At 37.9% G+C, this 14,724-nt stretch overlaps 3 protein-coding genes across 4 annotated transcripts in view; 2 read left to right on the top strand and 1 right to left on the bottom strand.

Moving 5' to 3' along the window:
• Positions 1-2,055, top strand: part of LOC306860694 (PH-interacting protein-like) — a 39,566-nt gene extending 37,511 nt beyond the window's left edge. Inside the window, exons 38-39 of the mRNA XM_079402515.1 lie at positions 46-431; positions 1,250-2,055. Of these exons, the coding sequence (XP_079258641.1) occupies positions 46-431; positions 1,250-1,926 (1,063 nt within the window). The 3' untranslated portion in view covers positions 1,927-2,055. The remainder of the gene's footprint in view (positions 1-45; positions 432-1,249) is intronic.
• A 4,171-nt stretch (positions 2,056-6,226) lies between these two features.
• On the top strand, positions 6,227-11,404 carry LOC306860709 (uncharacterized protein). Of its 2 annotated transcripts, none has more exons than XM_079402543.1 (7): positions 6,227-6,299; positions 6,731-6,861; positions 9,701-9,790; positions 9,867-9,961; positions 10,080-10,243; positions 10,485-10,601; positions 10,717-11,404. In XM_079402543.1, exons 2-7 carry the CDS (start codon positions 6,737-6,739, stop codon positions 10,810-10,812), a joined length of 687 nt encoding a protein of 228 aa, XP_079258669.1. In that variant the 5' UTR covers positions 6,227-6,299; positions 6,731-6,736; the 3' UTR covers positions 10,813-11,404. The 2 variants fall into 2 exon arrangements, with proteins under 2 accessions (XP_079258669.1, XP_079258668.1); XM_079402542.1 differs by having other exon boundaries at positions 6,267-6,379.
• A 1,461-nt stretch (positions 11,405-12,865) lies between these two features.
• On the bottom strand, positions 12,866-14,482 carry LOC306860320 (interleukin-1 receptor-associated kinase 1-binding protein 1 homolog). The gene is made up of 4 exons (XM_079401960.1): positions 14,158-14,482; positions 14,017-14,082; positions 13,809-13,939; positions 12,866-13,675 (listed from the first exon to the last, which is right to left on the bottom strand). The coding sequence occupies exons 1-4, from the start codon at positions 14,449-14,451 to the stop codon at positions 13,417-13,419; spliced, it is 750 nt and encodes a 249-aa protein (XP_079258086.1). The 5' UTR covers positions 14,452-14,482; the 3' UTR covers positions 12,866-13,416.
• Positions 14,483-14,724: the final 242 nt, after the last annotated feature.

The raw sequence follows: 14,724 nt of genomic DNA, 5'->3' as shown, positions 1-14,724 counted from the left end.
GTTTTTAAACGTTGCATACACATTTTCTTCTTTTCTGATTTGCAGTCCAGAAAGGAAGCGTCGGGTTTCGTCTCGCGCTCCTCCTCGATCAGACAATGCAGCTCCGCCCCCTCCTGCTGGACCTTCCCGGGCTCCTTCTTTACGGCAAACACATCCACAAATCAACGGCAAGGCTGAGCCTCCTGTTGTACCCGGTCGGACGCGAAGCTCAGCCCGCTTTGGAACCCAACTCACAGATGCACCCTCTACACAGTCAGCTCCACCCAGCCACAGTAAGACAGCAGAGCCCTCCTCAAGAGTCCTGCGCACCCAGAACTCTCACTCCATTGGTGCCTCCAGAGAAACCGAGAGCTCTGCAGTTCCCCACACAAATGAAGGCGGGGCCAGAGAGTCTCGCAGGAAACTTCGGACACCTGTAAAACTCACACCAGGTCAGTTACAGATGATAAGTATTTGTTGTGAAAAGCTGATGTTATTACGGGAAAAAGGATTTTTGAATGTTTCCTGGAAATCTTCAGTGCACAAACAGTTGCTGTAGGCCTAACGTAATCAATCACCTTTTTTCTGCTCATTAAATCTTTTCCTTAATAGATGTAAAACTTTTTTACACTGGTCTTGTGGAAAATCTGTGTAATTTTGCTGATTTCAGCAGTAAATATTGTTAAAATTGCTGAGATTGCTTCTGCGAATATATATCAAAGTACAGTTTAACACATAAACACATAAACCGCCCCCCCCGAAATTTACTTTTTTTCATGAGTCTTTTTTTTTTTTTTTTTTTTACTTTTTTGTTTTTTGATTTCTAATTTTCTTATTATATCTATATTTTTCCTGCATTAATGTTGGGGACAATCTGTAGATTTTTTTTTATTATTTAAATGTGGTAAAACATTTTAAACTGAACTGAGAATCAATTTAAATGTTCTGAAATGATTTAACCTTTTTTATAATCATATATAATTATTTAAAATTAAAAATTTTGCCGATTTAGATGTGATAAAAGGCTATTAGAGTATTACACCCTTAATCATGGCTAAAAGCATAATAAAATTAGTCAGAATTAAATTTACTCAAATTGATGTGACGTGTTGAATGACAGCTGAAGTCTATATAAATCTGTGGATCTTTCCATGGGTTTGATTAAGGAACACAAAAATTGTAATGCGTTATTAGCCAATTTGAGAAAAAAAAAGCATCTGTTGAATGCTGTGAATGTTTCATCTGTACTTATATTCTCATTCTCTCTTAGGTCCAGTCGATCACAACTCTTCTCCCCAAAACAGTTTGCATTTGAATGGTCATAGTCAAGTGACTCTGGGAGTGGTACGAAGAGGTCGGGGCCGACCCAGATTAGACTCACAAATACGAACGCCAGTAGAGGTAACGCCGCCCCCACTGCCCCAGTCCTCTGGAAAAAAGAGAGGGAGGAAAAGCAAGAAAGAGCTGGAGTCCCTACGAAGAAGCTCCTCCCATGAGGAGGAGCTTCTTCTGTCTACTGGTGATGAGGGCGGGGCTTCTTCTACAGCCCAGGACAGTAGTCTTTCAGATTCAGGGGTAGTAACTCCAGAGTGTCCAAAACCACGAGGTAGACCACGCGTCATCCGGACGCCGGATACCCCAGCTCCTTCAAGCCCCAAAGCTCTCAGAAGGAGCAGTCGGCGTGGAAACGAAGAAACCACGCCCCCTATGTCAGACCCTGCCCAAAGGGAGGAGCCTGACATTTATATGGGAGAGGATGGGAGCTCGAAAGGGCAGATGAGAACGCGTAACCAAGGCCGAAGGACAGCTTTCTATAACGAAGAAGACTCTGAGGAAGAGCAAAGACAGCTTTTGTTTGAGGATGCCTCGATTACTTTCGGCACGTCAAGCAAAGGGAGAGTCCGCAAGCTCACCGAGAAGGCCAAAGCCAACCTTATTGGCTGGTAACAATGCCAACTTTGCATGTCCTATGCGACAACCCCTTATCCTCGCCCCATTGGGGAGGGGAAACCATTCCTGCTGCTATCAGACTGTCATGATTATCTGAATCTTTCATTCTGACTCTCTAATTTGATTCCCACGTTTTGAATCTTTGACTCTTTTGGTGACTTCAAGAGTCACGGCCCCTTGAAATCCCCCACCTTATACATTTTCTTCCACAGAAAATCACAAATGCAGTTAAATACTGATTTTCATATGCACTATTTGAATGCCAGAGAAGAAAGGTACTTATACAGTCTTATGAATCCAAATACCTGATTTCATCTCTCAAGAAAGCACTTATTTGAGGACGTTTGAGTGTGTGTGAGAGTGTGGTATAACTTGAGCTTTTACTCTGTCTCATTTCTTTAAACTGTTAATTTTATGCATTGTTTTTACACGGTTGTTGCTAAGGGCAACAAATCAAACACTTGTTCAAAAAAATCTATTTTTAACAGATCATTGTGTAAGTGGCTGTAAAGCTGTAGTGGAGTGCAGAGAAGGACCTCATAAATCGCGTGTTGTCTTTTTAATGTCTTTCTCTGCGAGTCAAGATCAGTGGCAGTGGTAATTCACGCATGTTTTTATATAATTAGCAATACCTTGTGCCTTTTCATACATTCAATACATTTTGGCACCTTTGTACTCCCCAGTTTGTGCGAGAGTGTGTGTTTGGTGCTTTAGCGCATTGATTCATCCAGTACAAACGTGAGTTATTGATCTGTTGTTGGGATAGAGATTAGTGAGCAGCATATCTACCCATGACCACCCTGTGTGTGTGTGTGTGTGTGTGTGTGCGCTTGCGATGAGTTCATGCAGTTGTTGAGGTGTAGTGACATCATCACTCCACGCCTGTTTTATCAGGCTCCCAAAATGCACTGTGATCCCTAACTAGCACCATGACTTAAAAATACAGTGGCCACAAGAAGTGTTATAACACTGAAAGCAACCGTTTTAAAATGTCTGAATGTCATTTTATTAGAGAATGAAATATCAAAGCAGGTGGCATCTGCAGATAAATGATGGTAGAGATTTTCACAGAACTAACTTCACTTTCCATGACAAAATATGGCTGACAATTTAATGTTAATTTGTAAACTAATTATTCGATTAATTAATGATGAATAATTATTAATGCATAATAATTCTTAATTAATGGTAGTTATTTTTTAACCGTTGTCTAAAAATGATTACTTTCAGTTGTAAACTGATTTGACTGTTGTCAGCATTTTGGGGCATTTTCTTATGCTTTACCAAGGCCTTTTATTTGATTAGAAATACAGTAAAAATAGTAATATTGTGAATTATTATTATTATAATAACAAAAAGTAATTTAAAAATATGAATATATTTTACATTTTAATATGTTAATATATATAATATTTAATCAGTAATTGTTTTAAATATATTTTAAAATGTAATTTATTTCTGCGATGGCAAAGCTTAATTTTCAGCAGCCATTACTCCAGTCTTCAGTGTCACATGATCCTTCAGAAATCATTGAAAAATGCTGATTGGTGTTCAAGAAACATTTCAGTGTTGAATAAAGCAAATAAAGCATTTCAGTGTTGCATAACTGTTTTCAACTATCAGTGTTGAAAACAGTTATGCTGCTTAATACTGATACAAATTTGATACATGACAATATTTTTCATGATTGTTTGAGGAATATAGAAAGTTCACATAAACAGCATTTATTTGAAATGGATATCTTTTGTAACATTATACATTTCTTTACTGTGACTTTTTCCATTTAAAGCATCTTTGTTGAATTAAAGTATTAATTTCTTTCAATAAATAAGTAAATTAATAAAATGTACTGACAACTTTTGGAAGGTAGAAACAATTACTTGTATCTACTTCAATTCATTGAAAAATCATGATCAAATTCATTTTGATTAATTCTTAATCAAACAACAGCCCTACTTTTTAAAATTCTATTTAATATTATACCTATCTTTATTGTTTTTGTGAAATATTTTGCTTCATCCATGCTTTGTTCTAAAGTGCCTCTTAGTTTGATATTCTGATATTTAATGCAATGACATTCATATAGTTATGGCATTTCTCATGTTCAAGTGCTTTTGATGCCACTGTTTGATGCTCCTACAAACCACTATTGACAGAGTTATTATTATGTGTGTGTAGGGAAGTTCATTGCCTCACTGTCTCCACACTCTGCCTGTAGTTTTATCTAGCCCGGAGAGCAGGCCTCTTTCTCTGTATTAGCTCAACTCATTGAATTACTGTGGAACTGCTCATTTCATTAGCAGAGAGGACTTTGTATTTGCCCGATCACATTGAAACACTGTGTTTGATATTTCCCGTTCTGATGCATCGACTCGGCTTCAGTAGAAACCGCAGGGCAGCGAATCACACAAGAGGCAGTGTGCATGTTGTATTCTGTGTTTTGAATGTGCCTTGACTTTTTGTGTGTATGTACGTGTCTGTGTGATGTAAAACTGAAGAATTAAGGTGTTGTATCCCACCTTGAAGTCCGAACTCACATATGCAGCATAGTCTCTTTTCGAGAAAGCCGGATCGCATTCAGTCTGGTGTGTCGACGTGATTTTGTAGGTTCTTGCGTACTTTCAGCAGTTGTGGTCTGGGTCATCCATTACGATAGAGCTAATCCAGCCCATAGCTTTAAAACTGGTTTGATGAACCAAAGCCTTTGAATGAGTGTGTGGTTGTTTGATGGGAACATATTTGGCTGTTTTATATGCAGTTGACACATGTCTGAGACTCTCGAGTGTATGTGATGTCCATCTCTGTGTGTTTATGTACAAGTCCCATGTTTTTTTGAGCTGGTGTTTCCAATCTGTTGCTACATGAAAACTGTATTATATCTGATTCACGACCCCTCTATTACCACCATACTGCACAGGAAGTGACATCTCACGGACTGATTAACAGGTTATAGAGTGGAGATCAAAGATGGATGCATGTTAGTATATTCTCTGGTCTTTTAAATCTGAAGGTACAGTCATGTTTGTGGGGTCAGGGTCTTTTTCCCCTCTCCGGTCTTATATCCTCAGACTGAGAGGTCTTTCTATGTTAGTTTGTATACTTTTATATAAAGGAAAAAGTGTAAATAAAGACGTTAAATAGAATGTATGTGTAGGGTGTACTGCTGTCACATTAGTTCATACTGATATTTTAAGGAAATAAACATTTGTGTTTCCACATACTGTCTTGTTCTTTCATTCTTTAATATATGTTTTGCTTTAATTTGAGTCCAGGGAAACCTGGATGTATCAGGGAAAATTCAAATTGGGGTTTCCAGGCCTTAAACATTGTCATCAAAATAAAATATTTAAAATCAGACATTTCTTTTGAGAATTAAAATTTATTAACACTACAATGTAAATTTTGCTCTTATAATTGCAAGTATTGGTACCTTACATGCATCAGATTGATATTACACTGAACAAAATGCAACAGTTTTTGCCCCCATTTTTCATGAGCTGAACTCAAAGATCTAAGACTTTTTCAATGTACACAAAAGGCCTATTTCTCTCAAATATTGTTGGCCTTTTATTGTGGCCAGCCTAAGGCACACCTGTGCGATAATCATGCTGTCTAATCAGCATCTTGATATGCAATTAACCATTTCATGGAGAACAGCGTCCTCTTTTGTGCATTAGTTGGAACTGCATGTGCAATAAACTACTCGTTTTGTATCGTTAGGAAAATGTACCACAAGTCCAATTATATACATTTAATTTTATATATAAACACACACGTATGTGTATATATATATATATACATATACATATATTAGAATGTGCTGACATTTCATATTGTGACAGTATTCCTTTGTTTTATATTAAATAGCCTGTAAGAGTATTCCATATATTTATATTGTAGGCTATTAAATCTTAACAATGACGTTTACTCAATTGCTAATACACTTTCCCTGAAACTTAACACATTTATCAAAACTATAACCCCAGAATATTAATTAGCTACTAAATCAACTGTCCAAACCAGAAGAACGAATGAGTGCATGCGCACATGGTGTAAACCTACTGTTTATAGCTTAGTTTTGAAAAAGAAAAAACAGTCTTTTTGGTTATGATTCAGGATATTTCGCTTATAAAACGGATAGCAACGGAGAAAAACAAAACCTGTAACAGAAATAAAGCAAACATGCGCACGCGGCATCCGTTCCTGATGTGGCGGCGCGAGACGAGTACACACCTCCTCTATTGGGCGCGCGCTGTCTAATGATTTTCAACTTGAAGGCGCAGGTGTCAAATCGAAACTACCCGCATGTAAATATCATATTCAGTTTTCAAGACAATGCTTACAGAACGCATAACAAACTGAGAGTTTCGGTGAGCTCTTCCTGTTATCAAGTTAAAAATCGTTTCTGATGATATTGAATTCTGTGTATTCATTAAATTTCTTGTATAAGGTAAGATACATTTAACTGCAATTTGTTCAAACAATATTGAAGAATAAATATAGTGTACCACAAGGCTGTCCAAACTCCGTCCTGGAGGGCCGGTGTCCTGCAGAGTTTAGCTCCAACCCTAATTAAACACACCTGAAGCAGCTAATCAAGCTCTTACTAGGCATACTAAAAACTTCCATGCAGGTGTGTTGAGGCAAGTTGGAGTTAAACTCTGCAAGACACCTGCCCTCCAGGACCGAGTTTGGACAGCCCGGGTGAACAAATATTTTAGATATTTAATTTCTTTCAACTTTTAAAAACACAACAGCAACAATGTGCTGATGTGAAATCTGTGTCATGTTGAATATACAGGCAGTGATGCCTCAAATCACGCCAGGGGTGATCATACAGCTGACGATCCTGCTGTCAGCTCTACCTGCGCAGTATCTCATCTCCAAATGGACCAGCGGCACCGAGACACAACGATACATCGCCACTCAGAGGTAAACGCACGTGTGATGCACTACGGGGCTATTTATTAGCCTATGCTATCCTCTCTTACACACTACATCTGAGAAGTTGGGGTCAGTAAGAATTTTGAAAGAATAATATTATTCAGCAAGGATGCAATATGTTCATCAAAAGTTATTTAATTTCTTTTTAGCTTCATGTTCATCAGAGAATCCTGTAAAAATGTATCAGTAAACAAAATATTAATCAATGTAACTGTTTTTGACTTTGATACACTGTAAAAATTGATAAGTTGAGTTAACTTTAAAAAATTGTATGTTGCCTTAATTTAAGTAAATAATAAAGTTGGGTGAACTTAACAATTCACTTAACATATTTTTTTTTATTATTATTTACTTGATAATTTTAAGGCAACGGGTTTCCTCATCACTGTAAAAAGTGATAAGTTGGCTTAACTTAAAAAAATTGAGGAAACCCGTTGCCTTAAAATTATCAAGTAAGTAATTTAAAAAAATCAGAATGAGCTTTATTGGCCAAGTATGTTTACATATACAAGGAATTTGTTGTAGTGACCTAAGCTCCACAGTGCAACAGAAAGACAGTAACAGGACAGGACACTGATAATAAAGGAATAATATCCAAATAGGCAAAGCAGCAAAAACACAATAGACAACTATGTATGTACAGGTCAAGTATGGGCAAATTAGAAATGAGAAAATAAAATAAGTGAGTGTGGGTAATGGATAATGTATTATAGTTGTGTTCCACATTTATTGTTGAGTGTTCATGAGATGGATTGCCTGAGGGAAGAAACTGCTTCTGTGTCTGGTCGTTCTGGTGCTCAGAGCTCTGTAGCGTCGCCCAGATGGTAACAGTTCAAAGAGGGAGTGTGCTGGGTGTGAGGGGTCCAGAGTGATTTTACCAACCCTTTTGCTCACTCTGGATAAGTACAGTTCTTGGAGAGTGGGGAGGGTTGTACCAATGATTCGCTCTGGACTACCCTCTATAGCAGGGTTCTTCATTTAATTTTCGCTGAGGGCCGAATTCTGCCAACAATGCCAAGCCAAGGGCCACTGACCTATATATATATTAATGTCATTGTGTTGTGAACTTATGTTTCCTTTTTTTTTAATTGCGTTGTGTTGTGCATTACTGGGCCACCGTACCCATCCCTATCATCTATTTTGATGCTGTAGACAGCATCACTGATTATAATAATAAGTTATATTGTATTTTGTTGCGTCCGGTGTAGACACGATGTAAGTTAATGTCACTTTCTAATGCTGCTTTTGAATTTTTATGCCACATTATTTGACATTAGCGCGGGCTAAATATTTTTCTCTCACGGGCCGGATGTGGCCCACGGGCCGCCTATTGAGGAACCCTGCTCTATAGTCTTCTGAGGTCAGATTTGGCCTGTTTGTACAAGACTTTATCCCCTTTTCTGTAAGCATCTTATTTGGCCTGACAGAGCTGTCTGAGTTTTGCAGTGAACCATGGTTTGTCATTGTTGTAGATTAGGTGAGTCCTCTTAGGAATGCGCACATCCTCACAAACCGATATAAGATGTTACAGTCTCTGTGAGCTCGTCCAGATCGATGGCAGCGGCTTCAAAAACAGTCCAATCAGTGAGAGAGAAACAGGCTTGTAGATCCCCGCTCTGTTTCATTAGTCCATCTTTTAACAGATCTTAATACAGGCTTTTGCAGACTTGAGTTTCTGCCTGTAGGACGGTATAAGATGAACCAAACAGTGATCAGAGAGTCCTAAAGCTGCTCGTGGAACAGAGTGATGTGCGTCCTTTATTGTTGTGTAACAGTGATCCAATAGATTACTGTCTCTGGTGGCACATGTGATGTGCTGTCTATATTTTGGCAGTTCACGGGAGAGATTTGCTTTATTAAAGTCCCCGAGAATGATTAAAACAGAGTCTGGGTGTTGTTGTTCTGTGTCTGTGATCAGATCAGCTTGTTTCTGTAGAGCTGTGCTCACATGCGCTTGCGGTGGAATGTAGACAATTTAAAAAAAATAAAAAAAAAAAAAAAAAAGGAAAAAAAAAAAAAATTAAGTGAACCTGACAATTCACTTAACTTAATTTTTTTTGAAAATTATTTACTGAAGAAATTGAGGAAACTTTAATTTTAAGGCAAGGGGTTAAGTCGACTTATCACTTTTTGGAGTGATTAAGTTTCTTGAGCAGCAAATCATCATATTAGAATGATTTCTGAAAGAGTATGTAGCACTAAAGACTGGAGAATTTACTGCTGAAAATTTAGCTTTGGCATCACCAGTAATTAATTACTTTTTAAAATAGTCACTTTAAATTGTAATTATTGATTGAGTTTTACAGTAATTTAAATAAATGCAGCATTGGTGAGCATAGACTTCTTTCAAAAACAAAAAACACAACCTTCTGACCCCATACTTTTGAACGTTGAATGTACACAAAATTTTTGCCTAATATCTTCCTTTTTTTTTTTTTTTTTTTATTTAATGGACACTGCATTTGAGGTTTAGTGGTCGTTTTAATCGGCTATATTTGCTGACTTAAAAAAAACAAAAACAAAAAAGAATCCCCCAACTACAGGTCACACTTTAGTTCTCATTCACTAACTATTCACTGGATAGCCATAATTTATCTATCTTGGTCTAGGAACCAAGTTTCTTGTATTATCTACCCTTTTGTTCTTTTTTTTTGTTTTTGTGTTTTTTTTTGTGAAAGCTCACGGTGAACAAACCATGTCCAAATTTTTGACTGGTACTGTGCTTCTCAAGTATGAAGTCAAATATTTCTAATATTTTAAAAAGTTAAAATTACAACACACAACATTGTATGATGCTGAAATATTCCAATACATCTTTCATATTCAGAATCCTTGACACATGGGACTCCATAAGAAAATCCTACTTGAACACAGCTGCTTGGGTTGACTGGCTAAATACCTGGATTCCCAAACTACCGTAAGTCTATGCTAATCTTTTTTTAAAAGAATTCTGATTCACTGATTCTGAGGTGAGATGTCGTGTCACATGACAGGTCCTTCGGAGAGGAAGAGGAGGAGTACCAAACTCTGGAAGAAGCGATTTTGATTGAGCTGATGATGCATGATAATGAGGAAGGATACTTTGCGCGTAATGTCTCCTGAATTATCTCACAGCAGTCATTTAGATCTGCCATTAAAACTGTCTTTGTCTGGGATATGAATGTGTATTGTAACAGAATTTTAAACAGATTAATTTATGTGATCAGTGTCAAAGGAGGTGCGAAGCCCTAAGCCAGCATATGTGCTGCACCGTGTAGGTCAAGTTGTAATGGAGACCCAGAATCAGATGGTGGGGGTGATCATGGGATGGGATGCAGGACTCCGAGCCCCACCAGAGTGGATCAAGATAAAGAAATATTCAGACTCGGAGGTTTGTAAGATACATAAACAGTTTTTATTTAAATTGAATAATTCTTAAAAATAAAGGTTCCAAAAGTGGATTTTCAAAGTGATTCCATAGAAGAACCAGTTTTGGGTTCCCCAAAGAACCTTTCAGTGATCAGTTCTTAAAAGAACACACTTTCTTAGTGTGAAAAGCATTTAAATAATCTATAGAACCTTTAGTTTTAAGAGTGTAAGTGTTCTAACCTGAAACATGTATTTGTGTTTAGCTGGAGAGAGCCAAGGACACTCCTCATTACAGAATTGTGTTCATTGGACCGGATTCTTCATCGATATTGATTGGATACATTCCCCAGTATAATGTCAAGCTCTTTCAAGGCTTTCCGGTGCAGAGAAATCTTTTACCTTTTATTTCCTTATTTTAACATTTGTGTTTTCTTGATAGTTTAAGGTTGTTTAGATTCCAGTTTAATCCATGTTTGTGTCGGTCTTGTGCTACAGCCGGACATTCCAATTCTAGAGGACTACTTTTCACACTTCGATGGGGAAAAGTTTGTTATGGAGGAATGGTTGCAAGAAATCTACCCTCACGACTGAAGGAGTGAAAACTTGAGAGGTTTTAAAAAGACTTTGAAATGCTTGGAAACACAGGTGTGACGTCTGCAACCCTTTGACAGTATTGGTTCTTATAAAGCAGTGGGGGGGCTTTAAAGGTTTTTTTGGGGGAGGCAAACACAAAAGGAAGCAAGTAAATTTGAGAGATCTTGTTTACATACCCCATAAGCATATAGACTGGGTAATTTCAGTTAATTTAGTCTTGTGGAATATATGTAAATGTATGAGCAGATTTCTCAGTGCAGAACTAAAAAACACAATGCTATCTTCACTTTCACTTTTATATTTTTAAAATGATTCATGTCTTGCACACTTTGCAAAGGATATGTAAAGTTGTGAGGGAAATGACTGATGTTTAAAATCAATTATAGATTAAATGAAATGTGTGGATTTTGATCTAATTGCACATTATAAAACATGTTGATCTAACTCAGATTGGTTCGAGAAAATGAATTAAATGTATGATGTATAGCCTATAAACCGAAGGATTTGTTGTTTAAAACGGTATTGAGAATGTGGTAAACGGTGTTCAAAGCCATTAGTACAAACACGATTTCTTATTAAAGCTTTATTTAAAATAGACCTGCTCAAAATGGTGTGTCTGTCTTTTTTAAAAGCCATCGGTCTATCTGCCATTCCCATAATGCTTTGGGAACCACCGAGTACACCTTGCTCCTCCAAAAACACATCTTCATAATAGTAATTAAATAACTTGCATGTTTTAGCCACATTAACAACGAGTATGGGAATTAAAGTAAATGATAAAAGTGAAGTTGTTGCAAAACCTGAAATCTGGGTATGTCACATGCCAGCGTCACCTGTTCAGCATGTATGTGATTTGGTTTTTCTTTTCCTTGAAGTATTAGGTTTGGAGTGATGGACCAGAAATGGCAGTCATGAAACTAGTGTGGTAGTTCTTTATAGTCGTGTATTGTTTTCAAACGGTTCATAAATAAGGGCCTGTTTCCTAAAACACCAAATTATTTGCAGGCTTATTTGCTAAACTTGTTTTATGAAACCGACCCCAGCAGATGGTTGTTTGTCAATATTTAAATTTGCCTCTGTGGAGATCGCGTCATTAAATGCGTCCGATGATAGGATGTCCTACCTGCCTGTCAACCGATGTGTCTCCGCGCAGCCAATAGCGAGAGTTCGGGGGCGTGGCTAATGTAGTAGGCTGAGCCGGAGGGTATTTAGTCTGTCACTTGCGACAAAACTTCGGATTCCTTTTATAGAAGTTCGAGCACATTTCGAAAACTTCCCAAAATACACAATGGCAGACAAGAAGTAAACATTGGCTGTGGTTTTACAAGTTGGAGGAATTTGATGGAGTGTTTGGGTTTCAGTGTACACTTTTCGACAGGTAAGCTAAACTTAAGTATTCCTAATTAATATGTTGGACCTTTTATTTGAAAGTAAGTAGCAGCCTGCTTATACCTGTTGACATAAACCTTCACTTTTAAACACATGTAAGAGCTGTGTTTGTGATGTTTAAGTTAGGGAAGGCGTGACACGTGAAAGTGGCTTTTGGAAAGGTTGACAGTTTACATTTGGCTTATATTGTGTTTTTAAATCCCATTTTCTCTGATTTTCAGTCTTTTCCCCAGTATCATCGGTCTAGAGATGCTTGTAATCATGATTATTGTTTTGTGCACATGTTTGTGGTCTTTTCCCATCCATTGTGTTTTTTTAAAATGGTTGATTTATTTATTGCTTGCTTGCTGTCTTTATAGGCAAAATAATCAAGTAGACATCCAAATTGACGCCATGTTTCTTAATTGAATTTAAATCAGACCTGAGACCTAACTGCATCTTATGTCCCATCTAGTTATGATCTTCAGGCTGTTCTTTTTATACGGTCCTCTTTGCTTTTACTTTATTTCCTTGTCTATCTACAAAAGTAGCGGCTGCGTCAAACCCTAGTGTTTTCCTAGATTTTCCTCCTAATGACTTTGAATCTGCTTAGGTCATTCAAGAATTGACATGTTACCAGGGCAGGTGGTAAACACTCACCTTTATATATTAAGAGGCAGAGCAGGGTATGAATGGCCTGTTTAATGTCAAGATATTCTCTAACACTTCCTTTGTTTGATGATCTAAGACAATGGGTGTAGCATCACAGAAACAAGTAGCATCTTCCACACTATTGCACATTTTCCCATACATCCAGTTTAAGTTTAGAGACAAATCATGTTAGAGGCAGTGAATAAGATCTTTCTAGTTGTCTAGCACCAGTCTAGACATATGCTGTTGTAGAAACAATGTCATTTATGTATGCAAGGCACATTCATGCATCAATATACATTCCCCATTCAAACACAGCCTCATCTTTCTCTTTCATTACACTTTCAGAATTTAACATTGTTTTCTATCAGTGTTTAGCATCATCTTTTGAGTTGCGCACAGTGCTATTCAATATTCTTAAAGTCTCCAAATTTCAGAAGTTAAAACAACAGTACAAACAAGTGGTAACTTTATTTTTAGGCCCTTTTGTGAAAATCGGTGGCGCTCACTTCACAGGACTGTGTTCACAGGTTAAAACGGCAAATGAAAGGAATTACATGTACTATAAATACTGCTAAATTTTCAAAACTTCCTCCTGTTGCTGTCCTTTGGACGCAATTCAAAGGTCACAAACACACGTGAAGAGGCAGAGACTAATGTAACCACAGTCTTCTGGTGTAGTGTTAGAGGAGAGCCAGTCACTTCATGCTGGCCGCTGGTCCACTCTCGTGATTCCTCCTCGCGTACAAGCAGTGGCCGTCCCAGAGCTTGTCCCAGAATGCAACACGCCTCGCTGGCTTTTAGCCGGGCATTGTCTACAGCTTCCAAACATACTCGCCGTCTGCAGAACAAACCCAAAAAATGTTTAGACATCCTTTCAAACAGGCTTATTAATTAATTCTAGATAACAAAGCTATGTTTAGGCTAACAGTGGAGGTTTATAAGACAGCTGACATCGTTCAAGTATTATTCACCTTAATAAACTGAGACTTTCGGCACTGTGACTGTAGCAAGGGTCACCAACACACACGAGTTTGTCAAGTTTTTCAATCAAAACTGAGCGTGCTTGTTGCATCTTCTCAAAGTCTGAAAACACCACAAGCACCTGCACAGACAAAATGGATAATTAGAGTAAATGTATTACAAAATAGGTCAAACAGTACACATGCAACAACTATGTACCTCAGCTTGCATGTGGAAGAGCTCTTCCTCTCTTTGTAAATGCTTGCTCACAGTGATGTTTTCTTCCTGTTTGGAAAGAAACTATTAGAATTGCTTGTTCTCTCTTTGTTTGGAAATACACAAGTTTGAATAATTTAGCACCTTGACATCATGCTGTCTCACAGTCTGTAGTATGTACTCCAGTCTTCGGGTAACGCTGTTAGTCACGTCGTTAACATTTTCTTTACTGTTTTTGACGCTGATGGTGACGGTGGCGCGGTCCGGAGGACACGATAACTCCGCGCAGCCCGTCATCTGAACCACTCTTGCGTTGCTTTGAGCGTGTAAAGGTGTTTGCTTGCGGCCCCGGTTAAACGCCGATTCGTTTTCGTCTCGGTAAACATCACCAGCGTTCGGTGAAACTGTAGCAAAGACACGAGACGGGCTGTGCGCCATGCTTGTTGGTAAACCAACGTGACGCTATGGCAACGTGTCCAGTGCATGTCGGGAAATGTTGTTGCTGTAGTCACAGCGTGTTATACGTCAAAAACTGCAACGGTCTGAAATGTTGGTACGTGGTAGCAAGATCGTATTTCAGTCTGTGCATTGCAAATAGTTAGTAAAGAGTTTAAAACATGCTTAATTTTACTCTTATAGAGTTTGAAAACAATGTTTTGATAAGTGACCAGCAGAGGGCAGCACAGATCAACAGACTAAAGACCGCAAGCC

Source organism: Barbus barbus (assembly GCF_936440315.1).
Source record: "Barbus barbus genome assembly, chromosome: 41".
Classification (NCBI taxonomy): domain Eukaryota; kingdom Metazoa; phylum Chordata; class Actinopteri; order Cypriniformes; family Cyprinidae; genus Barbus; species Barbus barbus.
Note: the sequence above shows the minus strand (reverse complement) of the source record. Positions and strands in the feature narration are given on the sequence as shown.

Coding starts and splice junctions, on each gene's coding strand:
- LOC306860709 (XM_079402542.1), top strand. CDS start 6,338: ATGATATTGAATTCTGTGTATTCATTAAATTTCTTGTATAAG. Junction 9,962..10,079: donor TGAGGAAGGATACTTTGCGC/GTAATGTCTCCT, acceptor TTATGTGATCAG/TGTCAAAGGAGGTGCGAAGC. Junction 10,602..10,716: donor AGCTCTTTCAAGGCTTTCCG/GTGCAGAGAAAT, acceptor CTTGTGCTACAG/CCGGACATTCCAATTCTAGA.
- LOC306860320 (XM_079401960.1), bottom strand. CDS start 14,451: ATGGCGCACAGCCCGTCTCGTGTCTTTGCTACAGTTTCACCGAACGCT. Junction 14,083..14,157: donor TGAGACAGCATGATGTCAAG/GTGCTAAATTAT, acceptor CTTTCCAAACAG/GAAGAAAACATCACTGTGAG. Junction 13,676..13,808: donor GAAAGTCTCAGTTTATTAAG/GTGAATAATACT, acceptor TTTGTTCTGCAG/ACGGCGAGTATGTTTGGAAG.